General features: G+C 50.4%; 1 protein-coding gene across 4 annotated transcripts in view; it reads right to left on the reverse strand.

Moving 5' to 3' along the window:
• Window positions 1–20,043, reverse strand: part of MICAL2 (microtubule associated monooxygenase, calponin and LIM domain containing 2) — a 131,772-nt gene that overhangs the window by 7,656 nt on the left and 104,073 nt on the right. For 3 of the 4 annotated variants that reach the window (XR_005884764.1, XM_040989101.1, XM_040989098.1), the window contains exons 15-20: window positions 16,687–16,755; window positions 14,352–14,501; window positions 12,912–13,034; window positions 11,675–11,893; window positions 11,344–11,445; window positions 10,063–10,191 (exon numbers count right to left, since the gene is read on the reverse strand). Coding sequence is in view for 3 of the 4 variants with exons in the window: in XM_040989101.1 (XP_040845035.1) it covers window positions 10,063–10,191; window positions 11,344–11,445; window positions 11,675–11,893; window positions 12,912–13,034; window positions 14,352–14,501; window positions 16,687–16,755 (792 nt within the window). In the remaining variant the exon portion in view is untranslated. Of the gene's footprint in view, window positions 1–5,982; window positions 6,046–10,062; window positions 10,192–11,343; window positions 11,446–11,674; window positions 11,894–12,911; window positions 13,035–14,351; window positions 14,502–16,686; window positions 16,756–20,043 lie in introns of all 4 variants that reach the window. The other variant, XM_040989100.1, reaches the window with a different exon arrangement.

The following is a 20,043-nucleotide window of genomic DNA, read 5'->3' on the forward strand; positions in this document are numbered from 1 at the left end:
TTTTAAAATGGAAACGAAGAGACTATAAAAGGAAACTTCTGGAGCCCTGAGTGAACCAGAAGCTGGATATAAAACCACATTCATGGGGAATGTGAGGCCTCTGGGAATTGGCCCAACCTCTTACACAGGTAGGGTAAGCATCTCTTTGAAGCCACTTAGCAAGTGCATAGGTGATTCAGGGCTACACTGGGGTCTCCCTGCTTCCAGCCCTGGAGCTATCACAACAGGTTCTCATTGGGTTTGGTGACTACCAGCAAGGCCTGCATTGCAACTGCATTTCCACAGCCTCCAGGAGTCTACGAGACACAGAAGTCAAGCAAAAGAAATAAATCAATCAGGGAGCAAGTCCTACCAGCAAGACAGCTAAACTGTGGTCACCTCCTCCAGGGTGCCCTCCTGTCTAGATGGCTGTGGACAATGAGCTATACACAGCGGGCAGTGGGGTCTGCACCCATCTGGGGAGCCCAACACAGGACACTGCTCAGGTCCGGCACAAAGTTTGGAACTTCTGGGAACACGTAATTGAACAGGGAAGGTTAGATATGCTTTGTGCATTTGTGGAAAGGACAGAGGAGTGACAGAAGCAATGTCTTGTGCCTGGTACTTAGTGGGGCTGGGCCAAGAGGACCTGACTCCTCATTCCTTTCTCTAGACCTAGCCTGCCTCAGCCCACCCTGCAGCAATGGGGCTCCTGGGAGAGCGAGGTCTGTGTCTAGCCGAAGTCAGTCATGGCACAACCGCAGACCACTTTGCTGGAACAGCAGTGTTGGGATGACTGGGTGCCCCAGCAAGGGCAGGAAAGGGCAAGTGGGGGGAGGAGCTGAGGGGTGCTTGTAGCAGGTCACAAAGCCAGTGTTGGACAAAACCATCTTAGAGTAGGGCAAGCTGCAGGGCCATATAAACTACAGGGAATATGGCCTGATGTAGAGTTACGGTATTTGTGCTCCCAGGTGCACCTCCAAGTTCTTTGTTCTCTACCAGTAGGTCAAGGGGTCAAAAGGGATGGTCTAAACAGAGCTTGGCTTGACCTCACACATGCCCCCTGGGTAAACCTCCAGCTCTCAAAGGCCACTCTTGCCAGGCAAACACGCTGAGTGGCAGATCCTGAAAACACGGGTGCCTCATCAACACACCCTCCCCAAGCCTGCAAATGTAGCTTCCAGGAGAGAAGGGTCCCAGAGGGGCACCCTAGGAACTGCAGGACATCTGGGCAAAAGTCAGTTGCTAACTCCACGGCATGTTGTTTGAAGGTATAGTCACAGCCTCCACTCAAACCCAAGATGCCTCAGTGGCAGGAAAGGTGTGTGTGTGTGGGCGGGGGGGGGGGCGGGCAGTCAGGGTGCATACCTCACCCCATACTCAGAGTGAATGGGCCTAGGAGACCCTGGGTTTGTTCTTATTAAGGCACCCCCAAGGCCTACACACCTTGGAATAGATCTTCCCCGACCACGTGTGTGCTTCTTGGGGACTGAAGAGAACATGGCAGGCTGGGGGTTTCAGATTTAGGCAGGTGAGGCCTCATCAGATGTTTTCATTAGAAGCAGCAGCTGCCAAGCCAGGCAGCCCCTCCTACCATTCCCTAATGCGTCCCAGCCTGGGAGCTTGGGATTCCACTTCCAAGCAGACTCTTGGTCATTGGGCTACTACTTCTCAGGGCAATAAGCCATTGGGTGTCTGACCTCCCATCCTGCACCAGGGCCTCCTCCATGACCCCTTTGGATGCTAGAACATCCAAAATACTTCCTAGCTTTATGTCAAAGTCATGAAGGAGAGAGGATAGCAGGGAAAGGCAGATCTACCCATGGTACTAGCTGCTCAGCCCCTGGTGAGCCCAGGGTGTGAATTACTCCTTGGCTCAGAAAGGCACCTGGTAAAAGTAAGACTCACATCCAGTTATTGCCTTCCCTGACTTAGCAGATCAAGACAACCCTTTCTGGGGGCTTACTAGCCACTTAGCTAATAAACACGTCTTATCACTGAACAGTCCTAATTTAGGGAACAACTGCTTCCATGAGCAGAGGGCTCGGAGGTGGCTGGTGCTGTACCAAGACCTATCCATGCAGTTGCAATCTGCCCGCTTGTTCTATCAGCACAGAGAGCTGGACACAGGGTCAGGATGAAGACCACACCTGGTCCTTCGTTTCACTCTAGATCCAAAGGCTCCTTCTGCCAGTGGCATCCACGCACACTGACAGTAAGGAGATGAAGCCATCCTTAAGGAATTCAGCATCGCATCTTCCACTTGCTCATCCCCACCTGACAGAAATCATCCCAGCCTTACCAAAGACAGATAAGAACTTCACTGAATCCTCACAAGAATATCTTGAAGGAACTTACCTTAAGGGAGGGAACAGGTGGGAATGTAGACTGGTGCGACCTTTGTGGAAGACAGTATAGAGATGCCTCACACACCTACACATAGACCTACCATGCAACCCAGCTTTTGGGACTATACCCAAAGGAAATGAAATCAGCAGATGAGAGATCCACTGGTATCCCTATGTTTATACCAGCTCAATTCACAGCAGCCGAAATATGGAATCATCTTAGATTCCCTTCAGCTGATGACTGCACAAAGAAACTGTGGTTATATGAATACTACGGACTACTACTCAGCCATTAAAAAGATGAAACCCTATCTTTTGTGATGAAATGGATGCAACTGGAGGCCATTACGAAATAAGCCAATTGAAAATAAATCATGTTTTCTCTGATTTGCAGTAGCTAATATATATAAGAAATTGAATAAATGTAAGTGACACTAACATATTGGGATTTAATTATTGCTTACAGCCCTGACCTGTGTTTACTGCTGAACAGGCTTTCCACTTTCTACTAGTTAAGTTCCTTACTTAGTGGAGCATTAAGCCTGTGACTATAAGGTAAATGAAAAATGTTATTGTGAAAATTTTTTAAATGAGGAAGAAAGGAGGGAAGGAGTTATCATTACATTCTTAGAATTGCATCTATGGGCCCGGAGGCGTGGCCTAGCAGCTAAAGTCCTCGCCTTGAACACACCGGGATCCCATATGGTTGCTGGTTCTTATCCTGGCAGCTCCACTTCCCACCCAGCTCCCTGCCTGTGGCCTGGGAAAGCAGTCAAGGACGGCCCAAAACCTTGGGACCCTGCACCCGTGTGGGATACTCGGAAGAAGTTCCCGGATCCTGGCTTCAGATTGGCATAGTATCGGCCGTTGCGCTCACTTGAGGAGTGAATCATCGGATGGAAGATCTTCCTCTCTGTCTCTCCTCCTCTCTGTATATCTGACTTTCCACTAAAATAAAAATAAATCTTAAAAAAAAAAAAAAAGAATTGCATCTACGGAACACATGAAATCTGCTCTCTTTATATAAATAATTTTTTTTTTAAAAAAGGGTTGAGGGCCCGGCGCCGTGGCGCAAGTGGTTAAGTCCTCGCCTTGCACGCCCGGGATCCCATATGGGTGCCGGTTCTAATCCCGGCAGCCCTGCTTCCCTTTCAGCTCCCTAGCTGTGGCCTGGGAAAGCAGTCGAGGACGGCCCAAGGCTTTGGGACCCTGCACCCGCGTGGGAGACCCGGAAGAGTCTCCTGGCTTCAGATCGGCATAGTATCGGCCCTTGCGCTCACTTGGGGAGTGAATCATCGGACGGAAGATCTTCCTCTCTGTCTCTCCTCTCTGTATATCCACCTTTCCAATAAAAAATAAAATAAATCTTAAAAAAAAAAAAAAGAATTGCATCTACGGAACACATGAAATCTGCTCCCTTTATATAAATAATTTTTTTTTAAAAAAAGGGTTGAAATTGGGGGGGGTGGTGCGGGTTGGTGGGAGGAGGGTCCTCCAAACCTGGACTCCAGGTCAGAGTGGACTTTGCCCCAGGCGTAGAAGTGTGCTTTCTTCTTCCTGCGTGTGGGTTGGCCACACTGGCTTCTGAACTTGAGGATAAGACCTCCTGGCTTCTGCTGGCTGCGGCTTCTGAAACCATCAGTGGAAAATCACCCGATTCTACTTTTTCTTTTACAATCTCTCATCCATGTGGCTTGATCCTTCCAGATGCTATAAAAACAGGTTTCTAGAAACAGGATTGTACACTTGGATACGAGGCAATGCCAGATTACCCTACATTATTCTTTCTTCTTGTCTTTGTTCAAGAGGCAGAGAGGCAGAGCAAAAGTGAATGAGTAAGGGAGAAAGTGAGACAGAGGTCTCCCATCCACTGGTTCACTCTCCAAATTTTGGCAACAGTTAGGGCTGGATTGACCCAAAGCCAGGAGCTGGAACTCAATTTGGGTCTCCCATAGGGTAACAGGGATCCAATGACATAAGCCATCATCTGGAGCCTGCCCTAGATTTACATTCTCTGGAAGCTGGCATTGGAAGTGGAATCAGAGTTGGAGCCCAAGCTCTGTGATGTGAGCTGTAGATGTTCCAATACATGTCTCAGCACTAGGCCCAATGGCTGCCCCTCTATACATTTTTAATGCTTACTCTCATTTGCTATATCTGTGTGTGAACTACACTGGAAGCAGCCCTGCTTGGACCAACTGGGGAATTATCAGGTGCTCAGGATCATGAGCAATTAGGAAAAGCTCAACTCATGGAGAATTTTCCAGAAAACTCATCTCAGCCTTGGCCTCAGGCAAGAGCCTGAGGTTCTTACCACATGTGTTCCTGGGCAGGGCTGGACAGGAGGACAGGTAGAATTGGGCAGAGGACACTTTGGCCAAAGCCCACCTTAGGTGATCCAAGAACCTAATCTAGCTTTGCCAAGTTACTTATTCTTTTTATAGACTTCATTTTGGAGTCCAAAGAGACCACTTTGGCAACCCTTCACATATCTTTGACTAGTCTCTTAATTTTCAAGAATGCGAACATTTTTCACTCCCTCCCTCCTCCTTTGAGTCTGAATTATTTTTCAGTCCATTAGAAAAAGTTAGAATGGTTGGCCATTTCCAGAGAGCCATATTATATTACAGTAACTTTGCATGTACCACCCTCCTCCTCTGAGCCTTCGCCTCCTGCTCTGTGAAATGAGGAGACCACCAAGCCTGCTGGCCTATAGGAGAGAATCACCATGCATCAAGGCTATGCCTCAAATGCTGCTGAGTCTCAGAAGGCCCTGGGCTAATAGTCACCCAGTCCAAAGCACTACCAAGTGTGCAGCTGGGCATACCCATGTCTGGGTACCTCTTTTCTGTTCTCCTAAGTGACTTTGACCCTGATCTGCAAAACTCAGAATCATGGGTCCTCTCCCCATCCCTGACTACTCTGCCATCTCTTTCCAAGCTGACCTCAATTCTAATATGGTGACCCAGCTGTGAACAGGCCGATCTCAGAGGCTGCAGCAGATGGTGGCACCTCCAGAGAGACCCTGCTCAGACAGTCCTGTGACCCCTAGCTCTGAGCAAAACGGTCTCTGCTTGGATGTCGGAGTAGTTCTCACTTTGCCCCCAGCTGCCTGTCTTCCCTCCAGCATGTACCTCCAATGGCCACCTCTTGTCTCGCTCACCTCTACCTTCTGAGCCCAGGACACATTCTCTGACTTCTTCAGAAGGAGAAGTCCAAACAATGCTAATTGCCCTCCTGGGGCCTGGAGCCCAGCCAAAGATAGCAGGTATGCAGCCTGCACCTGTCCATAGCACATGACCTGCTTGGAGTACTGGGCAATCCCATACAGGCCAGATGGGGGTGAAGGTGGAGCTGGTCAAGCTCCTGATGCCTCAGGGCTGAGGTCTCGTGGGAAGGGGATAGCTTCCTCAGATAAGGGAAGGGGAGGCAACAGAAACACCTTCCTTGCAAGGACCTGGAAACCTTACATTCACAATGGAGATACAGGCAGGGCTCTGTGGCTATAACCTCCTGGTGAGTCTGCCCACAGTACTCCCCTGGTACCAGACACTGTGCTACTGCCCACACACATTAGCCCTTACAATCCTGCAAGGTGGCTCTCCTGACACCCTGGGCACATGAGGCAGCCATGGTACAGCAGGCTCCCACTCACCTGAGCTGGCACTGTTCTTAAGCGGCTGGGATGGGAAAGGCCATTTGAAGGTGACATCAATTCCTTTAGAAAGAGGAAATCAACATGCATTTCAGGTAAAAGAGCTTTCCTTCAGAACTCCCTTCTGCTGTGAGAAAGAGCCCATGCTGGATGCTTTGGGCTAGGCGTGTGTGTTATGTCGCTGCAGCATTCCAGCACCTGCAGGAAAAGCTATTGCTGTCTCCATTCTACGGGTTAGAAAATCAAGGCTCCGAGCAGTCCACTGACCTGTCCAGGGTTGCACAGTGTGCAAGCCAGGTTGCATGCTTAGCTTCTCCCTACAGTGCCATGCCTCCTGTCACACCCAAGGCTGAAACTCACACTGGAGTCTTGGAAGCTGCTGCCTGCTCTTTCTCCATGACAGAGAAAGGGGCAAAGAAGCTGGAGGTGGCCTTGGGATCAGTCCTGCAGAATCATCCTCACACCATGTGAAACAAGGGCAGGTGGCCCAGGCACATTGGCCCAGCATTCCTGTTTCCCTCTCCTGTGCAGATTTCTAGAGTAAACCCTGCAGATCCAGTTTTAAAACAAACACCCTCAAGGCTAGAGAAAACTCCTATGGCAATGCTCATTGCTCTTGTGACCCAGGAAGTCCAAGCTGGGCTTTTCAGCCCGGTGAAAGGGCTCCTTGCTCAGCTGGGTCAGCTCAATTGCTAATTTGCTCTTCCAAGAGCTCACTGGTCTTAGCAAAGAGTCAGCAGTCATTGTCCAGATCCACCGTGGCTTCCCTTCTTGAAGAATGCAATTAATGAATGGTCAATAAGGAGCTTGTACTGCCAGAGGAGGGCTGGTCTAATGGAATGGGAGAAGAAAACAGTGCTGGTAATGTAAGACCAGACATGGTTCCCATAGGCCACTGTCTTGAATTAGAGCCCCTTGGTAGGATATGGGTTCTAAATGACAAAGCCTCAAGACTGCACCCCTTCCAAAATAATCCATGGGATGTTGATCAGAGTAGGGGCTGATGTCATCTGAAGACAGAGCCCTGGCTACTGCTCTTACAGTTGGTGATCCAAATTCATGGTCATGACAAGTTTGACTGAATATGTTTCCATTAGGTGGATATTCCTGGGCCCTCTGGGGTGCAGAACTTGGGGGTGAGAGGAGCTGGGACAGGGGCACACAGCCTGCCAGGAAGCCATCAAGGACCAAGCCTTGGTTTCCAGGTACATTTTCTCCCTCTGGCTCTCCTTGCATTGGGCACTCAGAGCAGAGTTCACCAAGACTCCCGGCTGCCTCCAGGAAGGGGGCCTCTCAGAGCTGCCCAAGGGGCATCAGGCTGCTTCTCACACAGTCATCTCTGTCCTCATGGATGCTGTTTCCACCATGTTCTATATGAGTGAGGCCCAGTGTGGAATCTACTAGCATGGCAGTGGCAGGGAAGGGAGGAAAGTTGGGTCAGGAGCTGGGGCTGGCAATGTCTTTTCTAAGACCGATCCTTGCTCCTGCTCTGATTGCCTCCAGGAGCTTCACAATGAGCCCTGCTGAGCCATGCAGAGCCCTGGGTGCAGGTGCTTAGGGAAACCAGACTGAAGAGGTGCAGCGGCTCATGTGAGAGCCCTGGGCCAGCTCCTGGGTCACGCTCAGCCATGCTGTGAAAGGCACATCAGACTGTAACTAACAAGCTGGAAGTAGTTAAAGTAGCCCAGTTACAGCAAATCACACGATGAAGCCAGGCTTTGGAGACTGGGCTGAAAAAAGAGGGGGATGGTATTCTGTACAATCTGGATGAAAATAGGGGACAAAGCTGCAGAGGAGGGGGCTGCATGTTGTGGGGTCAGCCCTTCCAAAGCAGCCTGTTTCGTAGCCCACCCTGTGGCTGAGTGTGGGGTTTCCCAGAGACACAGCTTCTGGCTGCCCTCCTCAGACAAGGCTGAATTCACACTTGGCCTTGGTGGCACCTGGCAGTCAGAAGGGCTGACTCTGCCTTCCTCCTGTCTGTGGCTCTGCTCCTGCTTAACCCTCACTTGTAGGAAGACCATTCCCCTGCTGACCAGATTTAGAAGTTGCTTCCTCTGCAGTCCAGGTCCCTGCCTCCAGCTCTAATTCTTCCACGTGAAGTAACTCTCTCTGTCTTTTAAATCATTCTTATGTAATCTACTCGGTTGTCACATTATCACTGATGGCCTGATTCCCAGTGCTAAAACGTAGGCTTCACAGGGCAGGACTCTAACTCTGACTCACTGGTGTGTATCCCAGAGCCTGAGGTACTAAGTTATCATTAGGTACTGCTTGAATGAATGATTAGTGGAAGGACAGCCTGCTCATTACTTCATGAGTGGCACTGGAGAAGCAGTCCGAGGTTGCCACAAGGCAGGAAGGAGATGTGACAGGGGCTGGGTGACCATGAGTGTCTGAGTCAGATGCAGCATGTTAGCTCCTGTCATTGTCAGAGGAATGACTGTCCACTGGAAACCAAGTGAGAGAACCTGGCCAGTGGTGGCTTTCCTTACCTCAGTGCTGTCCTTGGCTCTGAGCAGCAATAATCAAGCAGATGTTTCTGAGGGTAGAGGAGCAGCAGGGACAGGTGAGGCCTTGATTGGGACAGAGAGGAATCAAGTGGGCCCAGGCTACTCAGTTTGGATCGTGGGTCATTGCCTGGTCTTTGCCTCTCCTATCAAGAGACCTGGGTAGCACTGCTCTCTCTGGCTGGGTCCAATGGCAGCCATGAAAACTGAAACACCTATCTGTACCTGCAATGGGAGCAGGAGTCATTCTGTTCCCAGAGAGACAGTGAAGGTCCAGACAGGCTGGGGGCCTGCAGCTCAAAAGCTGATCCAGGACCCTGCCCATGGTCATGCTGCTGACACTGAACATCCAAGTGTTTATGCTTCTCCAGGTCCTGTTCTTCCTTCCAGGGATGCTTTTCTCACCTGGAGGGGTGGGACTTGGAGGCGATGGAGGCAGTAAGAGTCTCTGTTCTTGGGAACCACCTTCCTCCACACTGAGATGGAAGTTGATGCAGCGGGATCCAGCCGCACTTCAAAAGGCAGCTTTTGATTCTTCTACAGGGGAACAGTGTAGAGTTCATCTAAGCATTTGCCTAATAGCACGGAGGCAACCCAGCTGTGTCTCTAATGGGCATACTGGGCACAGCTCGCCAAGCTTCAGCAGAGGAGCCACATGGATTGGGTGTGTCCTGACACGAATCCTGTCCCCCAACTGAGCCACAGCTGAGATGGGTGCTTTCCCAACACCCTGAGGCCCCTTAGTGCCACAGAGATCAAAGGGAATGCCAGCTCAGAGGTGCATCTCACTGTTTGCTTAGACGGAGTTGGCTCCCTGCCTTCCGTCTCGGCGGGTCCATCCCAGCCCTGCTACTGTCTTGTGCTTTCAGAGGATGGAGTGAATTCTTCAATTCCTTACTATGAAAAGCATGGGCTCATTCTCACCTCATGCCATATACCCTGCAGACACTTTGATCCCTCAAGTTCAAGTCAGGCCACATATTCTGTCTTTGTATCCCACGCAGTTCTGCCTTTGAACGTACCAGCTGCTCCCGAAGACGCTCTGGCTCTGCACACAACTCCTGCAAAACCCTTGCACACAACCTTCAACCCTTGGCTCCCATATGCTTCCCAAGCATCTCCCTTCTCCATTCCCACACCCTCACCCTTTCTTTCCTTAGAAAGTAGCATTGTAGTAGGTTTGTTGAGCAATCCTGCTGTCTGGTTAGAGCAAAACTAGCTAAGCATTGGCAATGTTTTGCGTTAAAATGCAGCATTTCCATGCAAAGTGCTGTTTCCCATCTAAGCTCTTGCAAGGGCACTGCGCCTTCCTCTGCTGAGGGCACAGGGTGTCACCTGGGGGGTACCGCTGAATACATGAATGGGCTCCACTTGGCAGGCCTCTGTGGGCTGCCTGTTCATGCTCCAGTACATGCTCCAACACAAAATCGCTAACGGATTCCAGGGCTACTGTCAGACATTTCACAGTTATTCAGCCCAGCCCAGCCAGGCTCCAGATGTCCATCTGTGCGGGCCAAGTGAAGCATGAAGCCCCTCTGGGATGTGAGGACAGCGAAGGGCTCAGGATGACTACCTTTCTGGAAGAGGAGGCAGTGTTGACAGCCGGTGAAGAGGGAGGAGCAGCTGAGTCAGGAGACGGAAGACAAGAGGGAAGAGACGGAGGAGGAGTGTGGTGAGATAGGTCTTTAGCGAGCAGCTTATTCTGCACAGAACAGAGACAGAGGGAACTGGAGTTACCCAGGGGCAGTGATGCAGGCATCGATGACACGGCCCTATGCTAATGGACTTGGGGCACAGAGAGGGAAGACGGGGGGCTTGTGTCTCTCAGCACCAGGCAGAAAGCTGTGTTTTTGGAGCCAGGCAGGATTATTTGGCTCTTGGTTGGTCACTCAGCATTCTGCTACAAACCACGCCAGTGTCCGTGTCACACCAAAATAGCTCCAAGCTCCAGCAATTCTGTTTCTGCTCCCACCCTCCACATACACCAGCACCAATGACCCAGTTTCTGGAGCTCAGCGTGAACTGGCAGCTGCAGGCTCAGGTAGGGAGCTGCTGCTGGCTGCCTCGTGGCAGCTGCGGTGGGCAGTTGTGCCGGCCTTCCTGGCAGCCAAGTGCCACTCTGACAATCAACTAAACCTAAAGCATCATTCCTGCACCCACGACTTGACCAAGTCTCGGAAGACAGCATGGAGGAAGGCAGCAGAGAAGGTAAGTTTTAGAGAAGGGCAGAAAGGGGTTGTGACCTCATGGTCACTTGTGACAGGCTCTCTTCTCTTCCTTCCCTCCAGCAAGTTTCTAAATCGGGAACTTGGAGGGGGCTGCATATCCAGTTCTAAGGCAAAGTCACTCTGGCTGGATGTTGCCTCCTGCTGAACCAGAACCCAGCTTAGAGCACGACCTTGACCTCAGCCTTCAGGGTCATCCTGATCAGGGGCTCAGGGATGTCTCTATGTAGCACCAGATAGCCTGGGCAGCTGGTTTGCTTTCACCTTAAAGGCAGTGCTATTCCTGTGACTGACCAGTACGCCTTCTTTGCATGGGCCCTTAGGAAGCTCTGGGCTGACTCAGAACCTGCCTAGGACTTAACACGGCCCACACATCTGGCTAGTAATGTTTTTCTTTAACGTATGCTCATTTTCCTGCTTTGGTCTTCCCTTTTCAAGGTCTATCTGCTTATGCTGTATTTCTCAGTTGATTTTTTTCCCCCAGATGCCAGCCCAAACATTTTAGTGGCTTAAAAAAAATGAACAGTCATGCAATAGAAGGCAGTAGGAGCCAGTCAAGTTCCAGAGACTGCTCTTGGTCAGCTAGTCTCTGGGTTCTGGAGGACGAGGGCCCAGAGCACCAGGTTTACCTGCTGGAAATCAACGTGTCCAAACATGGAGGCCAGGTGGGCCGCCTTCTCCTTAATGTTCTTTTTGTGAAACTCTCTGTTGGCCAAGTTCTGGGCCCTTTTCTGAAGTCAAGGCAAGAAAAGAGAAAGAAGAGAGAGTGACAGAAACGATGGTGGTGCCTTGGAGAGAGGGGTGAGGAAGGCAGACAGTCAGGTGTCAGGGAGCAAGCAGGAGGAAACCACCCCTCCCAACACACATACACACTTCCCAGCACCAGGGCCAGGAAGAGGAGGAGCTATGATAGGAAGTCACCCAGGTATGGCCTTCATAGGGCACAGAGTCATCTTTCACCTGGATAATCTTTTCTTCCACCTGCTGTAGCCGTCGCAGCACCCCGGAAAGGGCCAATGCCCCCTGGCAAGTAGGAGGCAGGCCATCGGAGGTTTTGGGCCCACCCAGTTGCAGGTCAGACTTGGCCCTGGCTCTCCAGGGCCTGCTTGGGCACTCGCCGCCAGCGGACACTTGCTTCAGCTCTCGGAGCACATGCCCTGGCACAACCGTGGAGGGGAACTGAGAAAGAGGGAAAATCAAGTTTCTTTCCCTCCTGTTGCCCCTGTCCTAGGCCCCACAGAGGGAACCCCTTTCCACACCCCCTGCTCCCTGCTCGGGGCCCAGAGCTGAGAGGCCACACCCAGTAAGACTCTGGATTAACTTCCTCCATCTGCCTCAGAAGATGTGATTACCCCAGGACCTTGGAATCAAAACCCAATGGAACTTCTGTCCTCAGTCCTAGCTAAACATCTGAGATAATCTTGGGGGGTATGGAAAGCCCCCAAGTCTAGTCCAGTCCCCGGAAGTAGTTTGATGGGACTAGAGGGGCATGGCACCTGGGCATGGGTGTACAAGGCTCCCCAGGTGAGTAGATAAACTTGCTACACTCTACACACACCTGTCTTGCTCCGCCTCCACCTCCTGGAAACCAGCTCAGACTTCCTGATACCAACCAAAAGTCCTCAGCCCTGTGGCCAGTGAGAGCGATTCTGTTGATTCCAAATCCAGTGAGTGTGGCTGGAATGAACGACAGCTGGTGGCGGCATTGTCTTCTTTGCCCAGTGTGCAGGTACCTGGCTAACTCTGGCACCAAGTAAGTCACTGCATCCAAGCCTTGCCTTTTTGGGGTAGGAAGTCAAGTGGCCACCTGTACCTGCATCAACATCACCTGCTCATTGATTTGGACAGTCAACTACTCCAGTGGTCAGTGTTTACATAGAGCCAAGTGTGGCAGGGGGCATCACATGAGACTCCAGGGACTGAGGTTCAGCTGTCCCCAGGGAACAGCATTAAGAGCATGGCGGTCAGTTAGCCATTGCCACCCACTGGCTGAGGGCTCAATGGCATGTATTAAGCGATGATGTGTACTTAGTGAATTTCACCTATAAGGGTGGCAACTTCAACCCTGGGCCACTGGCCAACAGATTCTACAGTTAGCCCTATCTGGGGGTGTGACAGGAGCTCTGTGACCCTACCCCCTCCTGTCAAAGTCCCCTCTTGGCCTCATTCAAAAAGCATCCACTGGACGGAGCCCTACCTGCCTTTTCAGAGGAGGTGATGGGCTGGGTGTGGGCTCATCCGGCTTGGGGCAGCGAGAGCTAGCAGGAGAATCAGAGGAAGAGCACAGGGTGGTCTTACCTAACCCCGAGACACAGCGTTCCTGGGAGGAGAGAGGTGAGTCCCCAAAGGCAGCCACAGGAGACAGGAAGGAAGAGGTGAGTCAGATAGGTATGCAAGGAGAGAGAAGCAAGGGGGAACATGGAGAGGCAATGTACAAGTACAGATGGAGCACTCGGTGGAGCTTCTGCTTGCTGGGCCCAGCCTGGAAACTTGAGCCCTGGCTCTCCGTGCTTGTGAACAGCCTGTCCTAGAGGCCCCTCCTCCTGGACAATGTGTGAATCCTAGGGAGGCTTTGCTTTTGGCTCAGACACAGAGCCCTGGGTTGGCACTGCCAAGAGCCTATGCTTGGCCAGGTGGCTGGCCCGGGGATCCTCCTGAAGGCGGGAAATCTTCCCACCCACATGAGGATGAGGCCGTGTTGGTACATCCGATGGGACAGAGAGCTGTGGTCAGCACTTGGCAACTGAGCGGGACCAGCTTCCAGAGGAGGCATTGAGGACATTTCTAGAGAATCGCAAGTCTCTGGAAAGTGGCCCCCTTAGAATAAAGCAACTCCATTGCCTGGAGACCTGCAGCTGGGCCAGGACCAATCAGACATCAAGGGTCAGCTCTGGGGCTAAGGAACCCAGAGTCCACCCTCCTGAAACAGCCTCCACTGTCATGGGGCAGATCCTCTCTGCCCAAGCTCTTGTAAAGGGGCAGCAGCTCCCTTCAGGGAAATTTGGGGTGGCCTGGAGGGCAAACAGGGCCCAAGACAGGCCCAGCAGCCAGTCAGAGAGATGATCCCAAGGCATTCAACTTTTTTTCAGCTTCTGACTGGCCTTGGGGCAGAGGGCTTGGCATGGCCAGGAGACACCTGAGAGGTGACAACAATGCTTCAAGACCTCTAATTCCCTTTCCCTGGACTTGAGGTTTACAACATGGACGATGATCCTACCCTCCCAGGCGGTTGGCAACTTAGCAAGTTTCTGCAAGTTGTGCCATCTCACATAGCAAAGCAATATCAAGTAAGACAATGGATTTCTTCAATGCACAACAGGTGCCAGCAGTCTGGCCCACTGCCTGCTTTTGTAAATAAAGTTTTGTTGGAACATAGGCTCCTTTGTCTTAACCACTCTCATGCTTCCAGGCTAAATTGTTCAGTTACCAGAGATGGCACTGCTCTGACACACAGAAAAAATTACTATCTGGCCTCTTTTAGGAGGAGACTCCTGATTTAGAAGACTCTTGAGTGCTGCTTCGATTAGGCCTGACTGGCCTAATAGAAATCCATTTCCAGCCAGAAACACTCTATTGCCTTCCTGGCAGCAGATGATCGCCAGTGAGGCAGGTCCACTGAACACTGCCCAGGACTCACCTGCTTCAGAAGGGAGGGGTTCCGAGTGCTTTCCTCAAACTTGGCCCGCAGCTGATTCGCCATGGACTTGACTTTGTTCTGATTGCCTCCTTCTTTACTGCTGCCACTCTCCTGACTGGAGCCCAGGTTCCGGCTGGAAAATGCTGATGGCTGTGGAAATCAGAAGAGTTAGATTGTAGTTGGTTCCTGGACCTGTACATCACGGAGGGAGTCTGGTTCCTGAAGCAGGGCTCCTTCTATGGGTCAGGAAAGTGAGGCTGCAGCAGCAGGAACAGCCAGTCGGTAGAGACAATGCTCACAGAAGGGACTTTCTTCTCAAAGCATGGACATGATCAGGCTTAAGAGCCAGCCAGTGAGGGCTCAATCCTGACTTGCATTTCCCAGCTGTGTAACACTGGACATTGACTCAACGTCTCTGGAATGCCTGCCCTGTAAAGGGGAAGAAACCCACTTGATCTGGTTTCTGCAGTAACCAAATACAATATAGATATGTCAGACAAGATCAGGTTTAGCACCTACCCTGGCTCTGACAGTGAGTAAGAAGCAGGGACTGATGGATGCAGAGGAGCAGCTGGGCCCCATATAGGCTTGGAGTGCCTCTCTCCTCGACGTCATGCCCAACTTTGCCCAGTCCTGCCTGGGTGTTGCTGTCTTCATTTAATTAATTAATTTATTTACTTCTAATTTAGGAACAACCATAGGTTCACACAAATGTGCACCACAGATTGTTCCCATGTACTCCTTAGCCAATTGCCCTTACCACTACTGTCTGGAATAATCACTATGCTATTGTTATAACTAAATCAGCAGGAGCATGGCGTTATTCAAAAGACCAGGGATGCCACGCGAAGATCCCAGTTTTCCCACCAAGACCCTTTGTCTTCATGAGGAGTTCATCCCAGGAAGCCACACTGCCCTGAGTCACACCCTGTCCTTGGTTTCCTCTGATCTGCCTGCCCTTTCTTTGAAGGACACTGGCAGCTGTTTCAGAGGAAGTCCCTTGGTCTGGGCTGCTCTTTGTTCATGACTGGCCTTGGGGTGTGGGTTTTGCAGGGGAACTGCTCTCCTCATTGCACCCCAAAGGGGATACAGGGCACCAACATGCCTTGATCACTTGTGGGTGCTATTTTAGAACATGGGGTTCCTTGTAACAGTTCTCCAGCCCACCTGCTACCAACGATTGGAAAATCACTAGGGTTCCACAAGAATGCCTGCCCCTTCCCCCAAGCCTTCCCCCAAGCCTTAGAGAGGGGTGACTTGAACTCAATGAGCAGAATGAGTTTATTTTAAGCTGTGAACTGAATACCAGGTTTGTTTGCACTGTGCTCCCATTTTCTGTGGATCATCCCACCAAATCAGTGAGTAGCAGGCAGTGCACCCCCAGCCCTGGTGGGCCATGGGGCTCTGTTTAATTGACAGTCCATGGCTTGAAGATGGAGCAAATCATCAACAGAAAAAGCGGGGTTACTAAAAACAGAGCAACAAGCTATGTAAAACTAAAAAAGTCTTTTCTGAACCCTTATTCCTCAAGCATCACTACAGATTATCCCTTGTGCCTCTAAGTCAAGTTGACATTAACCACAAGGCTGGCGACAGCTGGCACCCCACACCTTCCTGACAACATGCAGACACTTAAAAAAAAAGCATGGAAAATGGGCACTATGAAAAAAATGGATATGAATTTCAAAATTCCCATGTACTCCCAGCAGTTGATGTTTCCAATCTATTTCAGTAGCTTCTCGTGTGTTGGGAGGAGCTCACACCTCAGGTCTCCAAAGAGCCACCTCGGGGAGCATAAACTGACTCACTCCTGCTGAGCCCCTTTTCAGAAGCAGGCGTTCTCCTCTGACTTTGCAATCTCCCTCTTCCACCGAAAGGGGGCACTCGTGTGCTCTGTGACATTTTTTTGCCTTAAAAGCAAGAACAGAAAACACTGACGACTCCAAACAGCGCCTGGGAGGAAAGTGGCCCTACTGGGGCCTCTTGACTGCTTGCTGTTAACAGTGATGATCTGGGGATTAACACATGTAGCACATAGCATGCTGTGAAAGACATCTTGCTCTTTAAAAACCCTGCATTTCCACAGGCTTCCAGTTTACCATGCATTGTCTTTTATAGACAGCATCCACACCCTGGGAGTTATCCTCCTCTAGGCTACAGAGCTAACAAGTCCCAAGGCGTGGCAAGGCGAGGCCTGGAACCCTGCCTGACTTGGACCTAGTGCTTCTGGGAGAGGAAATACAGACAGACTTTGGCTGCAGCTGTGGTCGGTAAGCCTGTGGCTACCTGTTGCCAGGGAGTGGTCTTTGCTCAAAGGAACCCTGGGTCCACTGACCTCCTCCAGGTTGTTGAAGCCTTTCCGCCTGCGTTTGTTCATGTCGTTCTCTTCGGATTGGCCATCCACCTGCAACAGCCAAAAAGCACAGTGAGTTCATTGGCACAGACAGCTGGCTTGGATCTGGCACAGAGGCTCGATCCCTGCCTAGATACAGAGCCAGCCTGCAGGCAGACATGGCCATCGGTGACCCTGCACCGTGACAAGCAACTGTCACAGGCTTTGGCTCGGGCACAGTGTTGGAGAAAGCCTTACCCCACACAGGGGGCCAGGGATTGGGGGAGAGTGGCTGGCAACTACATCCCCAAAAGATCATAACAAAATAGCCCATTCTGAGGACTCAAGGAAGTGAGCAGTCCAGGGACTTGGTGACAAATTAAATTGGCATTTTAGGTACCATCACAGCTATAGGCAAGTGATATTTTATTAACTCCAAATAACCATGAGAGATAACCTGATGCCTATAGAAGCTACACAGCCTTGTTCGCCCAGGCCAAACTGATTTACTGCCTCCCTCCCCCAACTCTGCATAATTATTAACAGTGTCCCCTTTTTACCCTCCAAAGTAGCCCAGCTTGCACAACCCATTAAATGGGTTGTTGTCTTACTGATAACCCCTCCAGGCCCATGCTCTGCTGCCTTGATCTGGACATTCCAATCTGGAAAACCCTGCCTGACCCAAACACATTGCATCAGCCCTGCAAGGACTACCAAAGGACTCTGTCACCATCATGCCTGTGTCTATAGGGTGGCAGGGGCTCAGGCAGGGGCTGGGTTTAGTGTCTCCTTATGCCATGCTGGGTAAGCTGCCCCATTTTGGGCTCTGCCATCCCCTTTTGGGGCAGTCAGTTCCCCACTGTGAGACCCTCTCCCAGTGTCTGGCTCCCTCCCAGCCATTGAGCCATCCCCCACATATCCTCCTACCACACACATTCATGCCCCTTCTGCAGGGTGCCTCACACACTGTGAGAGCCCCTCCCAGGAAGAACCACATTACATGGTAGCCTTTGTACCATTGTGGCTGCAGTAAGAAGGGCTGCAGGCCACCTGCTCATCTCAAACCCAGGCATGCAGCTCCACCACCCCCTCAACACTCCAGTCCCAAGAGTCTTTTATTTTCTGATTGTTCTGAAGTGGTAGCTATGGGAGCCCTGGCATTTGGTCCACCATGGGCTGCAGGCCTCCAACGAAAAATACCTACTTCCCCTAGCACTTGCACCTCTCACCTTGCCCTGCCTGCCCCTGCCGGTGTAATAGCACCTTGTTTTTTTTTTTTTTTTTTTTTTTTTTCTGTAACAGACAAGATCAACCACAGTTGTCACTGATACTGTTTCTGAAACTGGCAGTGCAGCACAACAGATCCAAGGGCCCAGTCTTGTTTCTGACATTTTTTCCTCCACTCCTAAGAAACCACTGTTCTGTGAATGGAAATGGTTTCAACCCAAGCATTTGGGCACACACCAAGAGAAACAGATGACCTCGTTTGCAGCTTAACAGGGAGGTTCTGGAGGCACAGACTGTCTGGGTCCCTATTCCACTGCCAGTGCAGGCTGCTCTGGCCCTGAGACCCGAGCCTGGGAAAGTACAAACTGTTCCACCCAACAAGGACTCTTCATGTGCAATCTGAGGATTTTCCTTGTGCATGTGTTTCCACCTTAAACAAGGACTTGGTCTTTTCTCCAAAGAATAACACAGCTCTCTCAGAGAGGTCCTCAAATGCTCAGGGACCACTGTCTGAGAATGGAAGGATAAGAATGGCTGAGTTAGATCCAGGACCACATGTCACATCCTCGGGGGCTTGTGCACAGCCAGCAGGCTTGGGGACACCAAGGCTTAAGGGGGAATCGAGGAAGTGTAAAGGGGTGGTTTTGGCTCCTCAGAGCCATCCCAAACCCTATGCAATAACAATGCAGACTCTAGAGACAACTGAGCAACACACAGATCCTAATGATTTCCTCTTTCTCTGGCGGGTTTAAGACTCAAGCATCAATCCTTAGCTAAGATCTAGGTAAACACAAGACACTTAAGTAACTGCAAACCCAGAGACCAATCTTTTTCTTATCTGCTTTGTCTATGTTTGTCCATCCCCACCCATTTTACTGTACAAGGAGGAAGAAAACAGCTATCATAGCTAGTCATCAGCAAATAACTTTTCTTTTCCTGTTAATTTTCCCAACTCCTTAGATAGCACATTATCCTAGCACAATTTCCCAATGATTCCAAAGACTATAAACCACAAAGTATTTCTTAAACCAACGGGTTTCCTCATTAAAAAACAAAAATCAGCAGCATCCCTCCTATTTATTTCATCAACACAAGAGAATCATGCTCCTGCACTTCCTGAGTTAATATGATCTTTGCTCAGAGTAGATCAACTTTGGCTATCTGGCATAGTCCAACCCTGGAGGAACTGAGGTATGGTTGAAGTAAGAGAGAGATTGGCATTGTGTGCTATGGCCTGGTTCATTCAGGCAGCAGCTATGATATTTGGAAAGACGGTCACCCCCAAAAGCAAGCCAGCACATTCATTCTTCAAGGGCCCATGGCTCAAATATTAGCTGTGTGATCTCAGAGAAGTTCCCCCTAGCTACCCTAAGTTCAATTTCCTTACCTGTAAATAGAATCTGATACTTGTTTAGCTCATATCTGTTGTGATGATGAATCAGCGTAGGTGTAAAACACATCTTGAATTACAGAGTGCCACAGATCCTGACACTATCTGTTGGGTTAATGCTAGGGACAAAATTCTACACGTCTGCATTTTAGTTCTGGTGCTGACATCTGTCACCTAAGTGACTTAGAAGATTTAATCCCTCCAAGTCCAGGTGTCCTCAGCTGTAACTGAGGACCATACTCCCAATCTCCCTCCAAAGGCAACATAAAGTGCAAATGAGATGTGCAAGGGGATTGCAAGAATTCATGGGAAAAAAACGAATGCAAAGTTTGCTAAAATGCAAAAATTTTTTGAGATCTACATGGTTTTCTCAGCATACCCATTCTCTATGAGGATCCCTCCTACAGAAGAGAGCTTTCTATATTGGAAAGTGCTGGATTGACCACAGCTACACTGCAGAGCCAAGTGTTTAAATAACTTCATGCATCTTCCCAGAAGACAAGCATCTCCATTTACTTAGCATCCGCAAAGGGAAATAGCCACCATTCACTGAGACCATTCTAGAGGCCAGGCCTGACACTCAGAGCTGTGTGGCAGCTGCTCAGGACTCCACAGCAGAGCTGGAGCACAGGCTCTCACCCTTGTTCTGCAGAGAGGCTAGGGAGCCTGTGGGAAGCTGGGATATTTGTCAACTCCATAGAGGTCTGAGGAGGTCTTTGCCCACTGGGCTTCAACATGTACTC

The sequence above is a fragment of the Ochotona curzoniae genome, unplaced genomic scaffold (genome assembly GCF_017591425.1).
Source record: "Ochotona curzoniae isolate NIBS_2020 unplaced genomic scaffold, NIBS_Ocur_1.0 contig_517, whole genome shotgun sequence".
Classification (NCBI taxonomy): Eukaryota; Metazoa; Chordata; class Mammalia; order Lagomorpha; family Ochotonidae; genus Ochotona; species Ochotona curzoniae.